General features: G+C 41.4%; 1 protein-coding gene and 1 non-coding gene across 7 annotated transcripts; both read left to right on the top strand.

Moving 5' to 3' along the window:
- Window positions 1-727: 727 nt before the first annotated feature.
- On the top strand, window positions 728-18,187 carry RBMX (RNA binding motif protein X-linked). 6 transcript variants are annotated; one of them, XM_040088829.2, is made up of 9 exons: window positions 728-756; window positions 1,979-2,108; window positions 2,302-2,408; window positions 7,850-8,021; window positions 9,090-9,206; window positions 16,557-16,671; window positions 16,786-16,911; window positions 17,003-17,091; window positions 17,593-18,187. In XM_040088829.2, the coding sequence occupies exons 2-9, from the start codon at window positions 2,000-2,002 to the stop codon at window positions 17,898-17,900; spliced, it is 1,143 nt and encodes a 380-aa protein (XP_039944763.1). In that variant the 5' UTR covers window positions 728-756; window positions 1,979-1,999; the 3' UTR covers window positions 17,901-18,187. The 6 variants fall into 6 exon arrangements, with proteins under 6 accessions (XP_039944763.1, XP_039944762.1, XP_058279856.1 ...); XM_040088828.2 differs by having other exon boundaries at window positions 16,988-17,091; XM_058423873.1 differs by having other exon boundaries at window positions 735-756; window positions 1,982-2,108; window positions 16,988-17,091.
- On the top strand, window positions 2,157-2,228 carry LOC120765017 (small nucleolar RNA SNORD61). Its single transcript, XR_005704347.1, has one exon. It is a non-coding gene; the product is annotated as a small nucleolar RNA SNORD61 (small nucleolar RNA).
- Window positions 18,188-19,941: the final 1,754 nt, after the last annotated feature.

Raw genomic sequence — 19,941 nt, 5'->3', positions numbered from 1 at the left:
CTGACAAGACAGGGTCACTTGGAGCAGGTGATACAGGAAGGTCTCCAGAGAGGGAGACTCCATGACCTCACTGGGCAGCTGTTTCAGGGTTCTGCTACCCTCAACGCAAAGTTCTCTCTCATGTTGAGGTGGAACTTCTTGTATTTTAGTTTATGACCATTGCTCCTCATTCTGTCACTGGGCACCACTGAAAAGACTAGTACCATCCCCTTGGCACCTGGCTTTGGGATATTTACATGCATTAGTGAGATCCCCTCTCATTCTTCTCTCCTTTAGACTGAACAGCCCCAGATGACATATCTCTCTTCGTAAGAGATGCTCCAGACATCTAATCTGTGTGATGATTACTATCTCCAGTAGCTCCTTTCTCATGCTGAGGAGCCCGGAACTGGACACAGCACTCCACATTGGGCCTCAATCCTTCGGGACGAGGCGCAGCCGGCAAAGCTCTACCCCGCCTTTCCCACGGCTCACTCCCGCTATTTTCCCGCCGTTCGCGGTCCCCGGCCCGCTCCCCACTCCTGGCAGGACAGGACTCTCCGGCCCCGGTGTCTCCGTCCCCTCTGGGCCTCGCTGTTCCCTCGCCGCGGCGGGAGCTTCGCGCCGGCCCCGGGGCCACGGCGGGCCGCGGGCGCCCCCTACCGGGCTCGGCGCTGCCGCCGCATCCGGGGCTCCGTCCGGCGGGTGACGTAAAGCTATAAAAGCCCGCAGCGCCTTTGTTCGCTCTCATTGCGCAGTTGCAGATCAGCACGGCTGGTGAGCGCAGCTGTGGGCTGGGGCTCTGCGGGCGGCACCGCGGGGCGCTGCGGGGACCCGCGGCGAAAGGTCCGCGGGGTGGGGGCTGCGTGGCGCGCCGCTCGTGGCGCAGTGGAGGCGGGGCGGAGCCGGGCCCGACCCGCAATCCCTCCCTGCCCGGCTCCGGTTTGGGCGGCGGGACCCGCGTGATTGCGGTGGGGCGAGGAGGGTCACGGCGGCGTGAGATACGGTGTCCGCCATTTTAGGTGTGTGGGGTTCCTCACTATCCCGGGGGAAGGCGAGGGGGACAGGGCGGGAGCGCCGCCCCGATGTGTCCGGACGGGGCTGAGTCGCGCGGTGGGTGAGCGCCGAGGAGGCCGCCGGGCGCGGGGACGGAGCGGAGACGCTGCCAGAGGTGGCCGCCATTTTGTAACGGTGCCTGAGCTTGCGGAGTGTTCGACGTCGCTTCTTGGGCCCCGTGCGGCACGGCCCGGCCCCGCCGCGGCTCCCCCGGGGGTGCTTTATCCGCGCTCCCGTGTGTGCCGGAGCTGGCGCGGGCCTTCCCGCCATCGCGCTGGAGACACGCGGGCAGCGCTTGTCCACAGGCGCCGGGCGGCCTGCCAGGCACGGAGAGGTTTGGCTTCGGCTCTTGGGGTTTTTTCTTTTTTAACCTTCCCGCCCCTGCGGCTGTAGCTGTGACATTGTTATGTAGAACTGCAGTGGTGGTCTGGTGTCTGTTCAGTCTCACATATTGTGTAGGCCAGGACTCCATGTACTTTAAATAATACAAAGAATGAGCTTAATTTAGAAGTATTGACTGAAGATGCTTTGAAAAGTTAATAATTTTGTATTACTACGACATATTAAGTAAATGACTTAAAACGTCCAGGATTTAAGGGGAAGGTGTGCTAGGACTGCCATCCCAGGCATAAAGAACAGCACTTCTGGAAGTTTTCACATTCACCAATATTGCTTCATTTTAAGTGCTTTGTTCCTTTATTCAAAGTTCTATTTAACGTATTTTAAATACACTATACTATGAAGAAGTAACTGTTAATACCACCATCAGTTGCTTTCATTACAGAAATTTATAATTGCTTAATGTTTTTTATACCTCATATTTCTTACCTAACATCTTTCTGAAGAAAATTTGCTTGTACTTTTGAGGACAGAAGTAATTTATATACTATGAAGTCTCTACTGCAGTATAATGTTTTGTTAATAATGGCCTCATTCTTTTTAGTAGGTCATTTACAGAATCAAAATGGTTGAAGCAGATCGTCCTGGGAAGCTGTTCATTGGGGGCCTGAACACAGAGACTAATGAGAAAGCCCTTGAGGCTGTATTTGGCAAATATGGACGCATTGTGGAAGGTAAAGAGAACTTTTCTTAAGATGATAATAGTAAAAAGCAATAACATAGCTGTGATGACTTTTTGGGATTGATCATCTGAAATGATGGTGCTTACGTGTCCTCTAAGAAGTTCTGAGCTTAAAAGGTTGAATAAAGGTTAAGTGTTCTTTACAGGGAATTACAGGGAAGGCTGATGTGACTTTGTTTCTGCAGTCCTTTTGATGAAAGATCGGGAAACAAACAAGTCCAGAGGATTTGCGTTCGTCACGTTTGAGAGTCCAGCAGATGCAAAAGATGCTGCCAGAGATATGAATGGAAAGGTAGGAATTAAGACCAATTACATGTTGCATTTGATACTGATCAGAACAATTAATCTTTGGGGTAAATCAACTGGTAATAAAAGTTGGAAAGAGAATGGCTTAGAATATTGTGCAGACAAGTCATAACTTTAAATTTGACAAAGTTTCTCTGTCTCTATAAAACTGAAATATTTTTCTCCTGTTCATGGATTTGACAATAGAAAATGTCGTCTGGCTGGCAGTCAGCTACACTCTCTTTTCTTATTGTTCCTTAATCAGTGATGGAGGGCTTTTCAGCAATCAGCTCTTCATTCTTGCATGTTTCAATAGTGGTTTTTTGGGTTGGATTTTTCTTTTTGGTCATATTTGAATGCAGTACTGTGTAAATTATACTTCAGGGAAGCGACTTAACCTGAAAATTATTTACGGTTCCCTTAACATGGGTTGACTGACTTCCCTTGAATGCTGGAGCATTGATGAGCTATCTGGTATTCTGTTGATAATCTCTGACACTTGTGACTTGCATCACTGATCTGCTTGGTGTCTGCAAGGGGCATCTTCCCAGTTAATGTGCAATAGCTTTGCAGTTAGCCAGCAACCAAATTTGTTCATTTGCACCCTAAAATGCAATGGTCTAGCTTTAAGAGAAATAAGAAGTGTAATGTTTTAAAAAAATAAAAATGCAGGAATTTGCAGCATGAGTTCCAAGATAATACTAGAATAGTTTGTCAAAGAATTGTAGGCTGCTGTAATCTGAATCTGTTGTGGCGCGTGTTTGAAAAGCTAGGTGTTAAGTTGGCAATTTTTTGGTCAACAGCTGCTTATCTTCATAGAGGTGCTGTCTCTTCAGGCAGTAAAAGCCATCTTAGGTCACTTGAATTGCAGACTGGTTTTCCATGCATTATCTGAATGGTTGTGTTGAGGTCACTGCACTGGCCTTGTAAGCAGTGTCTCTTGAGAGGCCATTCAAGTAAAGTGAAGAAACATCAAGTGATTGTGATTAATTGATACTTGGAATTTTGATATGTTTGTCTTGTTAGTATAAGAAGTTGAAGTAAAAGGAAAAGTCAGTTATTGCAGTCAGTAAGTAAAGCAACTTTAGGAGTAAGACAATGAGCTTGGTGTAGTGTTCATGAACACAAATAGTAAAACCTCTTGTATTTGCATTATACTAGGCTATGTGTTATAGAAGGGTAGTGGATTTTCTATTCCATGTACTGATGTTTCTGGGTGCTTCATGACAACCTTATCACAATTAGGGTTACTTTCTTTGAAGACTTCCTTCCTTTTTAAACAAGCTAGTAGTTTGGTCAAGGCAGAGAGTGGCAAATTCAGATGATGTTTTTTCTATACTAGCCTTAACATCTGTCAAGGTGCTCCTTTTATTGAATTTTATTTTCCACTGTCTAGTTTGCCACAGTTTTGAAGACTTGTTTACTGCCATGCTTAAATACTTTATTTTCTCTGAAACGGTCGTTGAACCCTCACATAAGGTAATTTCACGGACCAATAGGTAATTGTCTGACTGAAAGGAAGTCAGTCAGTAATCTGCATGTTTATGGAGTGCAGCTTGCAAATCAAAATCCCTCTGAAAATAATCACCAACTCTTCTACATCTTGAATGTTGTGGCATGTGTTTAGTCACATTGGAAACATTTGGGAGAGTACTGCTTGATAAAATAGCTAAATGAGACAATGTTTGTGGCTGAAGTTATGTCTACTTGTTCTAGAATGCACAATCTGCATTACTGTCAAGAAATGCTAGAAAGGATGGCCTTGTGGATCATCATTCTCATGGGTTTGTCTTCACTATAAATCTCTAAGTACCTTCATCTGCTTTGAAATTAGAACAGCAAGTAGTGGATGAAAAGAACATTCTCAAATGGGATTTGGCCTAGAACGTTCTCTGGTCCAACTTGCTTTGACCATGGATATGAAAGCTATTCATGAGGTGGTCTCTCATTCTCATCTTCAGAAAGCCTTCTGGACAACAGGTACTGCTTGTATTCCAAAGAGACTCTGCATTTGAAGTCTGAGGAAGAGCAGTCTTTGAGGCCTGGTGTGAGAAGAGGTAATTGTTATAAATCACAACTTGAAGGTTTCTTTGTCCATTTGGAAAAGATGGATTGGAGCATGCTTGAGATTTTGATGCACTTGAGAAACAGCAGCAGAAGCACTGTGCAGACTGCAGTTCAAGCAGTCTGTAAGGAGTCAGGTGATCTGTCTGGCCGGGGGAAGAGTTCTGCATTGCCTGTCACTCATGCTGTCATCCCAAAGGAATTTGAAGTTGTAGCCAGTAGAAGAGGCTGAGTCCAATAGATTCTGCAAGAATGAATTTGCATTTGATTTTTTTATTTTGCAAATATTTATGAAAATATATCCAGACTTTTGCACCAATTACGGTGAGGGCTAATATGAGCAACTGTATTTCACTCTATATTGGGACAAGTGTAGACTAGTCAAAGCTTGCTTGTTGAAGATAAGTTTGTCCTGCAGAAAGAGATCAGGAGAGTTGGGATGGAGACTTCTCACTTCAATTACTTTGTCTACTAAATTGAATCAATGCTATCATGTCTGAGCAGTGCAAAAAAAAAAAAAATGCAGAAGTACTTTGTAGCAGCTTACCACCCTTCCTTAAGAAGAATCATAGTTCATGGCAGTCAAGTCTACATCCTGATGCCACAAAATGCACATGCTTACCTGGACATAAATGTGGATACTCCCAGGTCTGTAGTAGTTGTTCAGTGCAGTGGGCTGTTCTCGTGATATTCTGATTCTACGTCCTTAAGATGAAATGGATAATTAAAGAGAGGATATGACCTTAGGCAAAAGATCAGGACAAACCAAAGATTTAATTACAGTGTAGACCTGCCAAGCCAGCTGGTCTGTGTTAAGAAGATGGAAGCAGATGCTACAATCCCTACAGTGTAAACTGTACTCAGCACTACAGAAGGTTGTCTTACTCTGACAGAAAGTGCTTCCTGTTCTTTGTGAAGAAGTGATACAGTGTACAGAAGCTTGGCCTCTTAAGAAATGGATCTTCATTTCTTGGATATATATGGCAAAAGGAAACTCACTTAATGTGCCATCAAGGAATGTGGAGAAATGGAGTAATTGCAGCATCAACAGTGAAGTGATCCATTGAAGAGGAAAGCCCTGTGTGGTGTTAGGACCAGCTTAATGCAAGTTATTGTAACAGTTTCTTTGAAATACTTGATTTCTTGCCCTGCTCCCAAAATAATGCAAATTTCATTCATCTTTTCTGTTGAAATGTGGAAGTTTGGAGGATAGCTCTCTAATTGTGTTTGGTTAAAGTTCCCTGGCTCACTTTACAAATCTGTACAGATTATTCATTCCGCACATATGAGACTTTGAGTGCCAAACTATTACTGTCTTAAATGACTTGTAGCTTAAGTTATTTCCATGCTTTTTAGCACCAGGGAGACTTCACTTTCTGATGCTCATATCATATTAAAAATTCTTCTATAACACTCTGAATCAAGGTTATGAAAGCAAACTAATGAATGTTCATGGTGACAGCTCGTGCTCTGAGCTCATTGAAAAAACTTCCTTATTCTGAGATGGGTTGTGTGACTTTATGTGTGGTGAGATAAGAGCTTTCTTTGAGCTAAGAAACCATAAAATGTCCCCTCTGCTTTGAAATAGGACTAACTTTGACAAATATTTTTTGGTTAGCAAAAAAAAATGTTCTTGTATCTAGTGAAAGGTCTTTCTGGACCTATAGAATAGTGTTTTTAAGACTGCTTGTGTAAAGCAGTCTGCAAAGAAACTATCTTTTGCCAAGGTAAGATGTGTAAGTGCAAGGCAGAAGAAAATAGGAGAAATTACAAGGAAAACTACCTCCTACATAACAGAAATGAAAGAACTTAAACCTAGCATCCAGGTTTTCAGAACCCATGCTAGCAGAAGGGGACAGTTTGCTTTCTAAACTTAAAAAATCTGTCAAGAATCTGACATGAAATTGAGGACAGCAGTGGCCATAGCAAAGCTTAAGGCTTCAAGCCCACTGTTCCTGCTTGAGAAGGATGAAACTGAGAGATTAATTATGATGGCAAATCGATATGATGCAAACTGAGAAGTTCCAGTCATCAGTGACTAATGCTTATTCCTGGGATGTTTCAGTTTGTCATGCCAAAAGGCTTCTAGAGAAACCGTCCATAAGTAAAATATTTCATGAAGTCAAAACCAAGACCAATATGATTTTGTTGGTATTTCTTACTTTTTTCCCTCACAACAGATAAGTTGACCTGTGCATGTACACACAGGTTTTCAAACAATCACTACAACTCTATGAGGTGGCAAAATACATGCACTACTACAGTGAATTTTCAGAGAGCTAGATTTTGATAAAGAACAAAGAATATTCAGTACTTCAATAAAATACTGTTAGCAGTGCAGATTAAGTCATTACTAGCAGTCTAGCCAGTTACGTTTGTATTCATTTATTGCAGCAAAGAAGTGCAATGAACAGTACTTTCTGCCTGATAATTAATTAGTTGTCATAGCAGAGTTAAATATTTAACTGCTAAAAAAGGCAAATAAACCATGTTTGCCAGGATAGGCATGCAGTAACCTAATTTTAGCAGAGCTTGTGATCTTGGTTCTGCTATAATATCCAAACGTGGTGTCTAAAGATCATACAAAAATTTGATTAACTAGGTTGAATTACTCAACATGTTACTCTGTTCGTGTTTAAAGTATGTTAGTTGGATGCAGAGTTCCTGGTATTGTAGGTCTATATTCCAGAAAAAGCTTCTACTTTTTTCATAGCACAGAAAAAATACAACCACACAACAGAACCTGCTAACAAAAATACCCCAATCACAAAGCATCTTCCCTATGGAAAAGCAAGTAATAAATTGAGTCACCTTGATTGAAAACCCAGCTTGAAACACTAGAAAAAAGGGGTGAATTGTCATACTCAGTCTGCTGTGTAGATGCTGAAATAACTTCTAAATACTTCAGCAATCACCGTTTTATCAGGACCTCAAGAAAATGTGCTAAATGGCTTCCCCATTGCCAGAAATCCCAATTTGAAGCTGTTACCTTCAGCTTAATCTTGTAACTACAGGTGCACTCCTAGTATGGTACAAAAGTACGTGGCAATTGAAAGTAAATAGTAGATCATATATCATGTTTCACTTACAGAATAAATGATGTGGGGCTGCCGTAATCATTGGACACTTGTGTTTTCACTGAAAGTCCTTTCTGATGCTGCTCTGGTTTTTTTTGCCATCAATACCACAAGAATGAAGTACTGTAGGAATTGAAATTAGGCCCGACATGCTGCTGAGTACTTGGGGACTAATACTGAAGACTGAAATCAGTTCTAGAGTTGCTCTAACTTATAAAATGGAAGCCCTATAATAGTGAAGCAAGAGGGGCTTGATGTAAGAAATACAAACATGACTGAGCAGTAAGTAAAGCAGCTTCTTCTTTAGTCATTAGATGGGAAGGCAATTAAAGTGGAACAAGCAACCAAGCCATCCTTTGAAAGTGGTGGTAGGCGTGGGCCGCCACCCCCTCCCCGAAGCAGAGGTCCTCCCAGGGGCCTTAGAGGCGCAAGAGGCGGAAGTGGCGCGAGAGGACCACCTTCAAGAGGGAGTCACTTGGGTATGTATTGACCTCTCTCATTATACACTTCGACAACACAAGACAATCCTATTGGAAGATGACAATAATACTACTGGAAAAAAAAAAAAAGTCAAACACCTGAATAGTGCACTCCTTGTTCTTTATTAAAATGATGAAATACGATCTCGGCAGTTTAGTCGAATTTTTGATTAGGCAAGTACACCTTAAGAAAAGGCTTTCAAATGTGAAGATTCCTTTCTACAACTAACACTCCACTTGACTTTTGCCTATGAAAGAAAAGCAGAACTCCTGCCATGCACGCGAGAAAGGAAGCTTTCTGGTATTCAAGTTGAAAAAATTATTCTCTACCACCAGGGAAAGGGAACTGCCTTTCATTCTTAATAGCAAGAGGTCTAAACTGAAAAAATTGTAGGGCTGATCCTTCCAGATCAGAGTGAGAGTTAGGGCAACTAAACCTTGTTTGTTGAGATGAAGCTTTCTAAAGTGTAAGGATAGTACATTACTTGATACTGGATATTCATTAAGATACAGCTATTTATTCAGACTTTTCAGTATCCAAACAAAACTCACTTAAAAGAACTAGCAAGCAGAACCTGAGGTGTAACAGTAAAAGCTATAATGCAGAAAAAAACCCCCTGTAAATAGTGAAACTTCTATCTTGAAGAGTGTATAGTAGGTTCTGCAGACTCAATAGTATCTCTGTTCCCTCTCTGTAGGCTCTTCTCTAGTACATCTTCCGAGGTGGCTCTTGTCTTCTGAGAACAATGACTTGTTAAGCATTTAAGCTGTGACTGATTACATATATCAGCTGTCTTTTTTTCTTGTGTCACACCCTGTAGCTTTTGGATAAGTTCTAAAAGACAGTTCTGTACAGGAATTTAGGCCGTGGAAAGTTTGGCTCTCAATTCTGCCAGTAGCATTTAATAGTGGCTAAAAGACAAGAAAAGGCTTTGAGGTCTAGTTTTAGAGGTTTACTATTGATCATGTAGTGGTAATAACGGCATCTTTGGGTTGTCATAGTTCAGGCTTTAGGATAATGCAGGTGAGTATCAGAAATAATAATTGGTTAATGGCTTATCATTCTAGGGTCTTCTCGAGGGCCACTTCCCATGAAGAGAGGTCCACCTCCACGAAGTGGAGGCCCTCCACCTAAAAGATCTGCACCTTCAGGACCAGTGCGTAGCAGTAGTATGGGAGGAAGAGGTAAGGACTTCCTGACTAAATTAATTGCTTGGTGAGCTGTAGAACCTTAGTCTTCCCTTAGGAACTGGTGCAAGTTGTTGATTCTAACTTCAGTCTGCTGTGGAGAGTTGTTAAAAGCTGATACAATAATGGACAAAGACCCTCTAATTAAAGTTAGAAAGTGGTATGTTTATTCACCAGTGGGCGGCACGGGAGTCATCTCCGAAAGGCATGCCCACCCCGAACAAGGTTCTTTGCTCTCTATTTTCCAAGATCTTACATACAATACATATGCATAACCCCAGCACCTCCCATCCCTGCTCTCTATTAAAATGAGGCTATTAGGCCTTCATGCATGCACAGTTCTTCTCTTGAATTGGGTTGGTGATCTCAAAGGATGAAGTCAGGAGAGTCTTCATCAGGTCTCTTGTGACCCTCTGGCATGATCCAAGGTCCCCTGGTTCGTGATTGATTGATATGAAGTCCAGGTGCTGGCCATTGTTCTTACTGGTTTCAATCTGTTCTTATGACAGTTCACTTACTCCCCTTTCTTCTATAGACATACTCAAAATATAACAATTAGCTCTAGTTTAGACATCTAGTAATCATTAACCTACCATTTACTAATCTAACTTACATCTTGATCAATATAAATTGCTTCTAACCCTTAGCTAAAATCTTAACTCTTTAAAATCATGATTCATTTCCCCACTCCTTCAGTCAGTAAATTCTTTTACTAATGTATAGATTCTTCTTCATCTAGCAAAGCTGTGCGGTAGGGGTCCTTTAAAACCGTACCATATGCTCTTGATATTGAAGTTAAAGCTGCTACTCGCTTTCAGCATTCTCCAATTCTAAAGAAGTATTATAACAAACAAAATCAAACTTATACCACCTAAAATAAGCAAAACAATAATCAGATAAACCGAGGTATTGAGCAAACCAGTTGGGGTTGGTGACCACCCAAAAAACACATCCCACCAATGATGGGATGGGCCTTCTTCTAACCTTTTAAATACGCTCTGTATCGTCTCTGTGACATGATGTGTTGTAATCAAAGTTCTCTTTCCTTCATCTTTAATTTCTCTAAGATTTTCTTTTAATTAATGGTGTTTCAATAATTGTGCAACTAAAGTTAAATTCATCCCTGTAGGCACAGGTGATATTTCTTGAACAATAGTCAAGTTCACCTTTATATGTTGAGGGATGCAACAGGTGCCCAATAGGAAAAATCACATTCTTCAGTTTTGACAAATTTACAAATGCACAAGTTAAATTGTTTCCCCAAACATTTCTTCCTTCCTACACAGTTGCATTTGTAACTTTTAGCATCTGAATCAGAGACTTATGGGAGACAAAATCATAAGCTTTCCCTTGGCACTTATATATACCAGTCATATTTATAACGCAGTGGTACTCCATTAGCTGTGGCTATAGTGATGGTCATAAATACCACAACTGTCCAGGCTATACCTACTTGATTATCCATTACAATTACAAGCCTTCCTATTTTTCAAAGAGTTGTTATACTATACTTATCATTTATTTTCCCAAGAAAGTTTTAATTTTAGTTCGTTATCACCTGGTATAACTTTGCAGAGTCCCTCAGGAGCTTTCTTCACTCAGGAGTGATGGATTCAGATGCTTTGTTCCCTTGATCTTGATTGCAGTAAAGGTGGTGAGGAGCACTTGGAATGGTCCCTCCCACTGTGGTTCTGAAGTTTTTTCTGCAAAAGACTTAACATATACATAATCCCTAGTCTGTACATCACGTACAGAATTCTCTGGTTCGATCCCCAGTCACATGTTTCTCTATTTTTCTAAGTTGTTTATTTAGGGCCATCATATATCTATGTAGGGTTTCTTCCCCTACTTAAGTGGGTGTTGTCCCTTCTTAAATTCCATATGGTCTTCTCCACACAATATTTCAAAGGGACTTAGTTTTTCTTTTACTCTTGGTTTAGTCCGAATTCGCAATGGAAGAGCCTAAGGCCAAGGTAACTTTACTTCTTGTCCCAATCTTATAATTTGCTGCTTAATCAAATGATTCATTTTCTCTACTTTGCTGCTGGAAATGGTGGGCTAATTTGCTGCACAATTTTTGAAATAAAATGTGGCTCCCTATCTGAAGACATTGTGGCTGGGACTTCAAAGCGCGGTATTATTTCTTGTAACACTGCTTTGGTTACCTCTTGCGCTTTGGCAATTCTGGTAGGGAAAGCTGCTGGCCACCCTGAAAAGGTATCTGTTAACACCAATAGGTATCCGTACCCTCCTTTCCTGGGTAATTCTGAAAACTCAATTTGCCATTGCTGCCCAGGTCCATATCCTTTCCCAATTTGCCTAAGCTTTGGTTTAGGGATATTTTTGGGATTAGTTTGGAGGCAAAGGCTACATTGGAAAATCACCTAAATTACTGTACTTTGCAAATTTTTAGCTATGATTTTATCTTTCAAATAATTGTATAAAGCATCTATTCCTCAATGTGTTTTCTCATGTTCCTTTTTCACTAATAACCATAGCATGCAAGAGGGGATCACAAGTCTCCCTTTTCTTTATCTGTAATAGCCCACCCCTCTTGATTATGACTTCCGTTTTCTTTCTCAATAAGCCTCTTGTCCTTTTTACTATACCTTGGCTTGCCTTCAATGGAAATTTGCCCATCTGGAATTAAGGCTGCCTCAACAGTTTCAACAATTACCTCACCTTTAGCTGCTTCTTTTGCCTTTCTGTCCACCAGCTCATTTCCTTCCTCCAATTCAGAGCTCACTTTTTGGTGTGCCTTGATATGCATGATGGCTACCTCTTCAGGTAGCTGGACTGCCTCCAACAGTTTTATTATCTCTTGTGCATGTTTAATACTTTTTCCTTGTCAATTCAACAGTCCTCCTTCTTTCCAGATGGCTCCATGTGCATGAACTACCCCAAATGCATACCTCAAGGCTATGTAGACATTAACTTTCTTTCCTTTTGCCAGCTCTAAAGCCCGAGTTAAGGCAGTTATTTCAGCCTTCTGTGCTGAGGTGTTGGTTGGTAATGGTTCAGACTTTATTGCCTCTCTGCTTGTGGTAACTGCATACCCAGCATGCCTTCTTCCACTGATGACATAGCTGCTTCCATCGATGAACCAGGTCTCAGCATTCTCAAGCAGGGTATTCTTCAGATCCAGGTGATTGGAGTAGGTGGCTTCGATGGTCCCCAGACAGCCATGGATCACTGGTTCTTCCACTGAGGAAGGAAGATGGGTTCACAATATTAGTTACCACAATTTCAACATCATCTTGTTTCACCAGTATGGCCTGGAATTTTAGAAATCTCTGTGGGGAAAGTCAATGTCTGCCTTTCACCTTCAGTACTGCAGACACTGTGTGGGACACTAGCACCGTCATCTTCTGGCCTAGGGTGAACTTGCATGCTTCTTGGATGTTTAGCATCACTGCAGCAACAGCTCTGAGACACCCTGGCCATTCTTTGGCTGCTGCATCCAGCTGCTTGGAAAGGTAGGCCCATGCCGTCTGATATAGGCCTAGGTTTTGTCCTAGTATCCCCAAAGCAATTCTCCGCTTTTCATGTGAGAACAAAAAGAATGGTTTACTCACATCTGTAAGTCCCAGGGCTGGAGCTGACATGAGGGCCTTCTTCAATTGGTCGAAGGCTCATGTTGCTTTTTTCGTCCATTGGAGATCCCTGTTCCCTTCCGTGATCAAGGCATATAGAGGTTTAACAAACAACCCATAGTTATAAATCCACAGTCTGCACCACCCTGTCATGCCTAGGAAAGTTCTCAGTTCTTTTGCTGTCTGGGGTTTTGGGGTCTGGCATATTGCTTCCTTGTGATCCTGTCCTAAGGTTCTTTGTCCAGTACTAACCTCGTAGCCTAAATAAATAACTGTTTGCCTCAGCATCTGGGCTTTCTTCTGGGATACTCAATAGCCCTGTAGGCCCAAAAAATTTAGGAGGCTTACCATCCACTCCACACCTGCCTCTTGAGTTTTGGTAGCTATCAGGAGGTCATCCACATACTGTAACAGCTGTCCTTCTCCTGATGGAGCTTCCCAGGATTCCAGATCTTTTGCTAGTTGTTCTCCAAACAAGGTGGGCAAATTTTTTGAACTCCTGCAGAAGCACTGTCCATGTGAGCTGAGTTTTTTATTCAAATGCAAAAATTTTCTGGTTGGCTTCATGGAGACGAAGGCAAAAGAAAGCATCCTTTAAATCTAAAACAATAAACCATGTTAGTTCAGGTGTTAAACAAGTTAACAAAGTGTAGGGATTGGCAACCACTGGGTATAAATCCTCAGTTATCCTATTAACAGCTCTTAAATCTTGTATTATTCAATATGATCCATCAAGCTTTTTAACAGGAAAAAAGTTTTCAATCACTGGGCTAATCCCTTAACTTTTCTTTTTTCAGGAGGTATTGCTTAACTCTAACTAGTTGTTTTCTTTCTTTAAGCTTAACTTACACTGAGGGTGCATTCTCTGCTCTCCTGGTATGTTAGGAGCCCAAACCCCAGGGAAATACCTGATCCATTATTTTCCTGTAAATCTCATCTTCACTTTCAACTTTAGCCTCATTAGGTATCTACATCAAGCTTAACAATTCCACATATTGTTGGTCCTCAACCTCCAAAGTAATCTCTCCATTTTTAAATATTATTTTTGCCTCTAATAGTTCCAATAGATCCCTACCCAAAAGTGCTGATGGAGCATTGGGCATATATAAAAACCTGTGAATTCCCCATTATTTCCCAAGTTTATATTTCAATGGCCTACAAAAATAGGCTTTTTCAGATTTGCCAGTTACCCCTTTTACCATAACATAATCATCTGTTATTGGTATTAAAGCTTTATTTAACACTGAATATGTTGCCCCTGTGTTTATCAAAAGCTTCATTTCTTTTTCTTTGTTCCCTAGTTTCATTATAACCAGAGGGTCCTCCTAGGGTAAGATCCTCCGGTCCACCTCAGTCTTCCTTAACATGAGCAACCACTGCCTCCCCTTTTTGATCTCCTCTTATTTGGTTCATTTCTGAGTCCAGGATGCTGTAGGACCCTTTGGAGAGGGCTCCTCTTCCCCACTATCACTGTTGGGCAGTGGGAGAGATTCAGGAGTAAGTGGAGTAGTCGGAGTAGGGGATAAAATAGAAGGTGAAGCTGAACTTGAAATAGAAATCTTTGGCTCTAAATCAGCTTGATCAAGGAGCTGTTGTTTACACTGGGCACATTCTCTGTACCGGTTAGTGGAAAAACGATAGTAACGTCCTGCACAAATTTTACACTGCAATGGCCCCCAGGCACAGTGACAACCTCTAGATGCACCAAAAGCTGCAGGAAAATTCCCACAAATATGAGCTATTCTATTCACTCCTTGACTTTCTATATTCTCTGCAGCCTGTTGCTCCCAATCCAGAACCAATAGTCCACCAGCAGATGTCTGATATAAGCCTTCTAAATATATTCTCCCATTTCCATTGTCTGTCCAGCAGTTTACTGAATTCACAAACTCCCATGAGTCAAGCCCAAACCACTGAGGTAAAGGAATTCCTTTTATTCGTCTGGCCAGATTGAGTTCTCAGACCAGTTACCCTTATTTTAATTCCAACAACCTACACATTCTCCGTACCTAAAATCACAACTAAGCTCTAGTCAAGGGCTTCTAGTCCTTCTTGCCAAACTGGTCCTGTCCTTTGTCTGTCCTCAATCTACTTCAAAAATGTTCACGCCTCAGCTCTCAGAGGTTAATCATTTTTTTCACTCAGCATGTGCTGCACTTATAACTTTTGACACAAGATGGATGTTGCCTCAAAAAATAGTTACAGTGAATACCGTCCCAGTAACCAAAACACACACACCACAGTCACAGCAGGGAGGGGCTTTGAAGGGTTTTCATGCACCCCACTCGCTTTGTTTTTCTCCGGCTGTTTCAGTTGCCTGAAAACGGAACCGCGGGTCCAAAGTCCTCAGTCACTTTGTGCTGGTAGCATGTCGCAACGAACTCTTTCACAATCATTCTCACAGTCAGGACGCATTCACACAGCGTAACAACCACAAATCAGGATTTGCCCTTACAGTTGCTAGCCCCAGATTGCTAGCAGCTGAGCCCTCTACGGTGCAACAAATGGCAAAATCCCCTTCTGCCAGCAACAACAGCCCGAGCCCTCCACGGCCCAGTGCAACAACTTAACAGCTTTCTCTGCTGGCAACCAAATACAACTGACCAGATACCAATAAAGCTTGCAAACACGCTACAGAGGCGCAAGTTGTGCGTGGGACGTCTCCCATGACTTACCAACAGCCTTTCCTGACCATGCATATGCCTTACAGGTCACTGTTCAAACTGTTTCAATTTTTTTCTTAACATCCCCTTTTGTCTGGAGTTTTAGTAGTCAGGAGTTCTTGTCTGCTGCTGGATGAACAGGCTGGGCAGTGGAGCCCACACTTCCAGGGATATCCTGGGGGTGCCTTGAGGGGGTTCTGCACCCGAGCTGGTCTCACAGCCAAGCAGAAACCTTCTCCTGGCTGGCTTGCCAATTGAGTTGTTAAAAACTGATATAATCACAGACAAAGACCCTCTAACTCTTTAAAGTTAGAAAGTGGTATGTTTATTCACTGGTGGGTGGTACGGGAGTCATCTCCGAAAGGCATGGCCGCCCCAAACAAGGTTCTTTGCCCTCTACTTATTTTCCAAGATCTTACATACAGTACATATGCATAACCCCAGCACCTCCCATCCCTGTTCAGTATTAAAATGAGCCTAATAGTCCTTCACGCATGCACAGTTCTTCTCTTTAATTGGGTCATTAGTCTCAAAGGATGAAGTCAGGAGAGTCTTCATCAGGTCTCTGTGACCCTCTGGCACTGTCCAAGGTCCCCCGCTTCGTGATTGATTGGTATGAAGTCCAGGTGCTGGCCATTGTTCTTACTGGTTTCAATCTGTTCTTATGACAGTTCACTTACTCCCCTTTCTTCTATAGACATACTCAAAATATAACAATTAGCTCTAGTTTAGACATCTAGTAATCATTAACCTACCATTTACTAATCTAACTTACATCTTGATCAATATAAATTGCTTCTAACTCAGCTAAAATCTTAACTCTTTGAAATCATGATTCAGTGGGATAGTGTATTGTTTTTCTAATCCTTGGTTCCTTTCATACCAATATAATTTCATAGCTGTTGGGAACAATTTGGTGTAATTTGAATATGTTTCTTCTAGTGCTGCTTTAAAACTTTACAAGCAGGAATGTAAAGTGTTCTAAACTTAGGCTCTAGAGATACTACTAAATTGTTTTAAACTATTTACTAGCACTTGCCTTGAATGTTCTGCATGGCTAAATGCATATTATATGGACTGTTTCTCTGAAGCTCCTGTGTCACGTGGAAGAGATGGTTACGGGGGTCCTCCACGCAGAGAGCCAATGCCATCACGGAGAGATGTCTACATGTCTCCAAGAGACGATGGCTATAGTACTAAAGACGGGTAAATTCTTACACTCTTATTTTAGTGAAATGTTTTTTGTTTGGAGAAGGATCTTGATTCCGGACCTTCTGTGGTAGGATGTATGGCTAACATCTCAGTTTTTGTTCTTCATAGTTATTCAAGCAGGGATTATCCCAGTTCCAGGGATACCCGTGACTACGCACCACCTCCCCGAGACTACGCATATCGTGATTATGGTCATTCCAGTTCACGTGATGAATACCCCTCCAGGGGATATAGGTACCTACTGTTGGAGTTTTCTCCCTGTCACTTTATTCTTGCTGTGATGTTAGTGATTTGTACTAAGTCTTAGTAGTTTTTCTTCCTATAGTGATCGTGATGGATACGGTGGTGGACGTGATAGAGACTACTCAGATCATCCAAGTGGAGGTTCCTACAGAGATTCATATGAGAGTTATGGTAAGAATCCATTTTGAGGATCATATAAATGTACAGGTGTCATAAAATCTGACTTTGACTAGGTTGCTTCTGTTTTAGGGGGAAATGGCACACTTTTTCCCCTACAGTGAAAGTGCTGTAGTTGGTTATCGTTTGGTCATCTTGTTAAATAAGCTATAAGCTAAAGAAGCAAAGTCTACAGTTCAGAATGACAGCTGTGTCTGGAAAATATGGCTGAGTTTCTTCTCTCAAATAACAAGCTGTTCTGGAATACCCAGTTAAAGAGCCTGCCTGAATAAACAAACACCGTCTTCATTCCTTCAGTCTCTAAATCCACTCACTGCCTGATATGCAATCCCCACTTAAAATACCATTAGTGTGACAAGATAATATTAAGACCATTTCAATACATATAAAAGAGTAGCAGTAAACATTTTAATCCAGCAATTCTGTAAATTCAGATTTGAAAATGTTCTATGTAACTTATGGTGTTGCCATATTACCTGACCATTGACCCTGCAGGTAACTCACGTAGTGCTCCACCTGCTCGAGGGCCCCCGCCATCATATGGTGGAAGCAGTCGCTATGATGATTACAGCAGCACACGAGATGGATATGGGAGCCGAGAAAGTTACTCAAGCAGCAGAAGTGATGTCTACTCAAGTGGCCGTGATCGTGTTGGAAGACAAGACAGGGGTCTTCCCCCATCCATGGAAAGGGGCTATCCACCTCCTCGGGATTCTTACAGTAGTTCAAGCCGCGGGGCACCCAGAGGTGGTGGCCGTGGTGGAAGCAGATCCGATAGAGGTGGAGGCAGAAGCAGATACTAAAAACTCTCTTAAACTTTTGGACCAAGACATTATTTCTCAAATGTGGAAGCTGTTCTGTCTTTACTACCTGAGGACTACTAAAAGGAAAAGTTGTTTTTAACCTTTTTTTATTGTTGCCTGTTAAGTTTTCCCCTCCATGACTTTTATGCTTTTGTGAGGAAAAGTTAAAACAATGTTTAATATCATTTCAAAATTGTTAACATTTCTTTCAGAAAGCAGATGTTAAATGTATAAGCTTGAGCTGTGTACTAGTGTTGTAATTTTCAAAGTAAAGTTTCCCTGAAATGTCACACTTCCATCTGATTTTCGTCATGAATGGAACAAGCTGTTCTTAAGATCTTCCGCACAGCGTCCAACCATCTAACATGGAGATGGATTGTTCTACATGTTCAGCATCTCATTCTGAAAGTATTGCTTGTGATTTGTAGGGTGGTGGGGATGATTCCACATAAAGCTCAGTTGTGCCTAGAATTTGAAGTCACAGTATTACCAGTACAAAATGCCTTCAGATCTTTGTTTAAAGAAAAATAGAGGATTTCATTCACTTAAACTGAAAAAGCAAGTGGATAATACTATATTCTGCCTTCCTACTGTTTCATGGGGAGTTTAAAAAGATCTCCCCTTCAAAAAAATCATGTTCATGTAAGCCAGCTACAGAATACTGTTAAAAAAAGCAACAAACCACAAACCATTGAGCAATTCCATCAAAGAAGATGCAAAATGATGCTTACTCATACTGTTTCAAATTTTTGCAACTCTGTAGTGTTTCACTTTTAAAGGAACATCTTTGATTCCAAAGGAGAAAATAAGATAAGCAAAGAAGTCTTTCTCTCCAACTTCTCAAAGGCTTATGGCTTCCTAAAATAAGTGAGTCTTTCAGCATTCCACAGCTGATTAAGAGCATCAAATGCCTGTGAAACAGCAAAGATGGGGTAAGCAAAGCAAACTAGTTTTTCAGTCTAAGTCAAAATTGAAACACGATACTTTCTTCTAATACAGTAAGACAAGCTGCATGTCATGGCAATGGAAGTGCTGTCTAGATTAAAGAAAAAAAAGGAAAGTAAATTCCCCAATACATTAGAAATTCTCCAAATTCAACAATTCTTGGATAAAAGCATTTATGGCACCAGTTTTGAAACTAAAGCTGTAATGCAGCTTACTTTAGACAGAATGTTGCCATGTTGGATGGGGAGGGGGTATTTTGTGACTAGTATCTCTCAGTGAAGATGCTTAAAAGAGGCTGCATATACAGCATGTTAACAAAATTAAAGCCTTGTGAAATCAGGAATTGGTTTAGATTGACAAGTATCAGCTCAACTACTGGGAGTTGGAAGCAAGAAATGCAAACTTGACATTTAGTTGGATGCCTAACTGTTTATTTTGACACTGCATTGCAGGGATACCCAGTACATGTGGCAGAGCCTGTGGCAAGTTGTTATAACTCGAGTAAAGCCATGAAGTTCAAAAGATACTTTTGAATATAGTAAACATGAAGACCTCCAACTAAAAAAAAAATAAGCCACAAACCCAAAACGTTTGTACTACTGTTTAGTCCTTGGTAAATTTTGTCATTCAACTTATGGATTTAACATGGCAGTGCACCATTGAAAAGGAATGAGAATCCTTAAGCCATGCAACCTTCTCTCTAAGCCATTCCAGTCCATTCTAAGGCAGTGAATCCTCCGCCATTTAAAGAAGTAGTAAAACTTGGAACAGAATAATCTGCAAACCAAATTTACACCATTGTTTTGAAATAGGGGCAATTACTGTACGTTAACTTGTGCTGTAAAGTGTATTTTTCTCAATTTGTTGTATCTTCTCTTAATTTTAGGGGGATAACTTCTAGAAGATACCATTGAAATAATGCTGGTTCATCTGTGTTGATGGCAGATATGAGTGGAGCCTGTACCAATACAAAAGGTAAATATTACAGCACTGTAATAGCTGCAAGGAAGTTTCCTGGTCATTGTGTTTGTAGGTTTGAATGAATGTTCTTCATAGATAAGTGTTGTTTTTGACTTCTGTTCAAATTTTGGAAGAG

Source organism: Hirundo rustica, chromosome W (genome assembly GCF_015227805.2).
Source record: "Hirundo rustica isolate bHirRus1 chromosome W, bHirRus1.pri.v3, whole genome shotgun sequence".
In the NCBI taxonomy this organism is placed as follows: Eukaryota; Metazoa; Chordata; class Aves; order Passeriformes; family Hirundinidae; genus Hirundo; species Hirundo rustica.
Note: the sequence above shows the minus strand (reverse complement) of the source record. Positions and strands in the feature narration are given on the sequence as shown.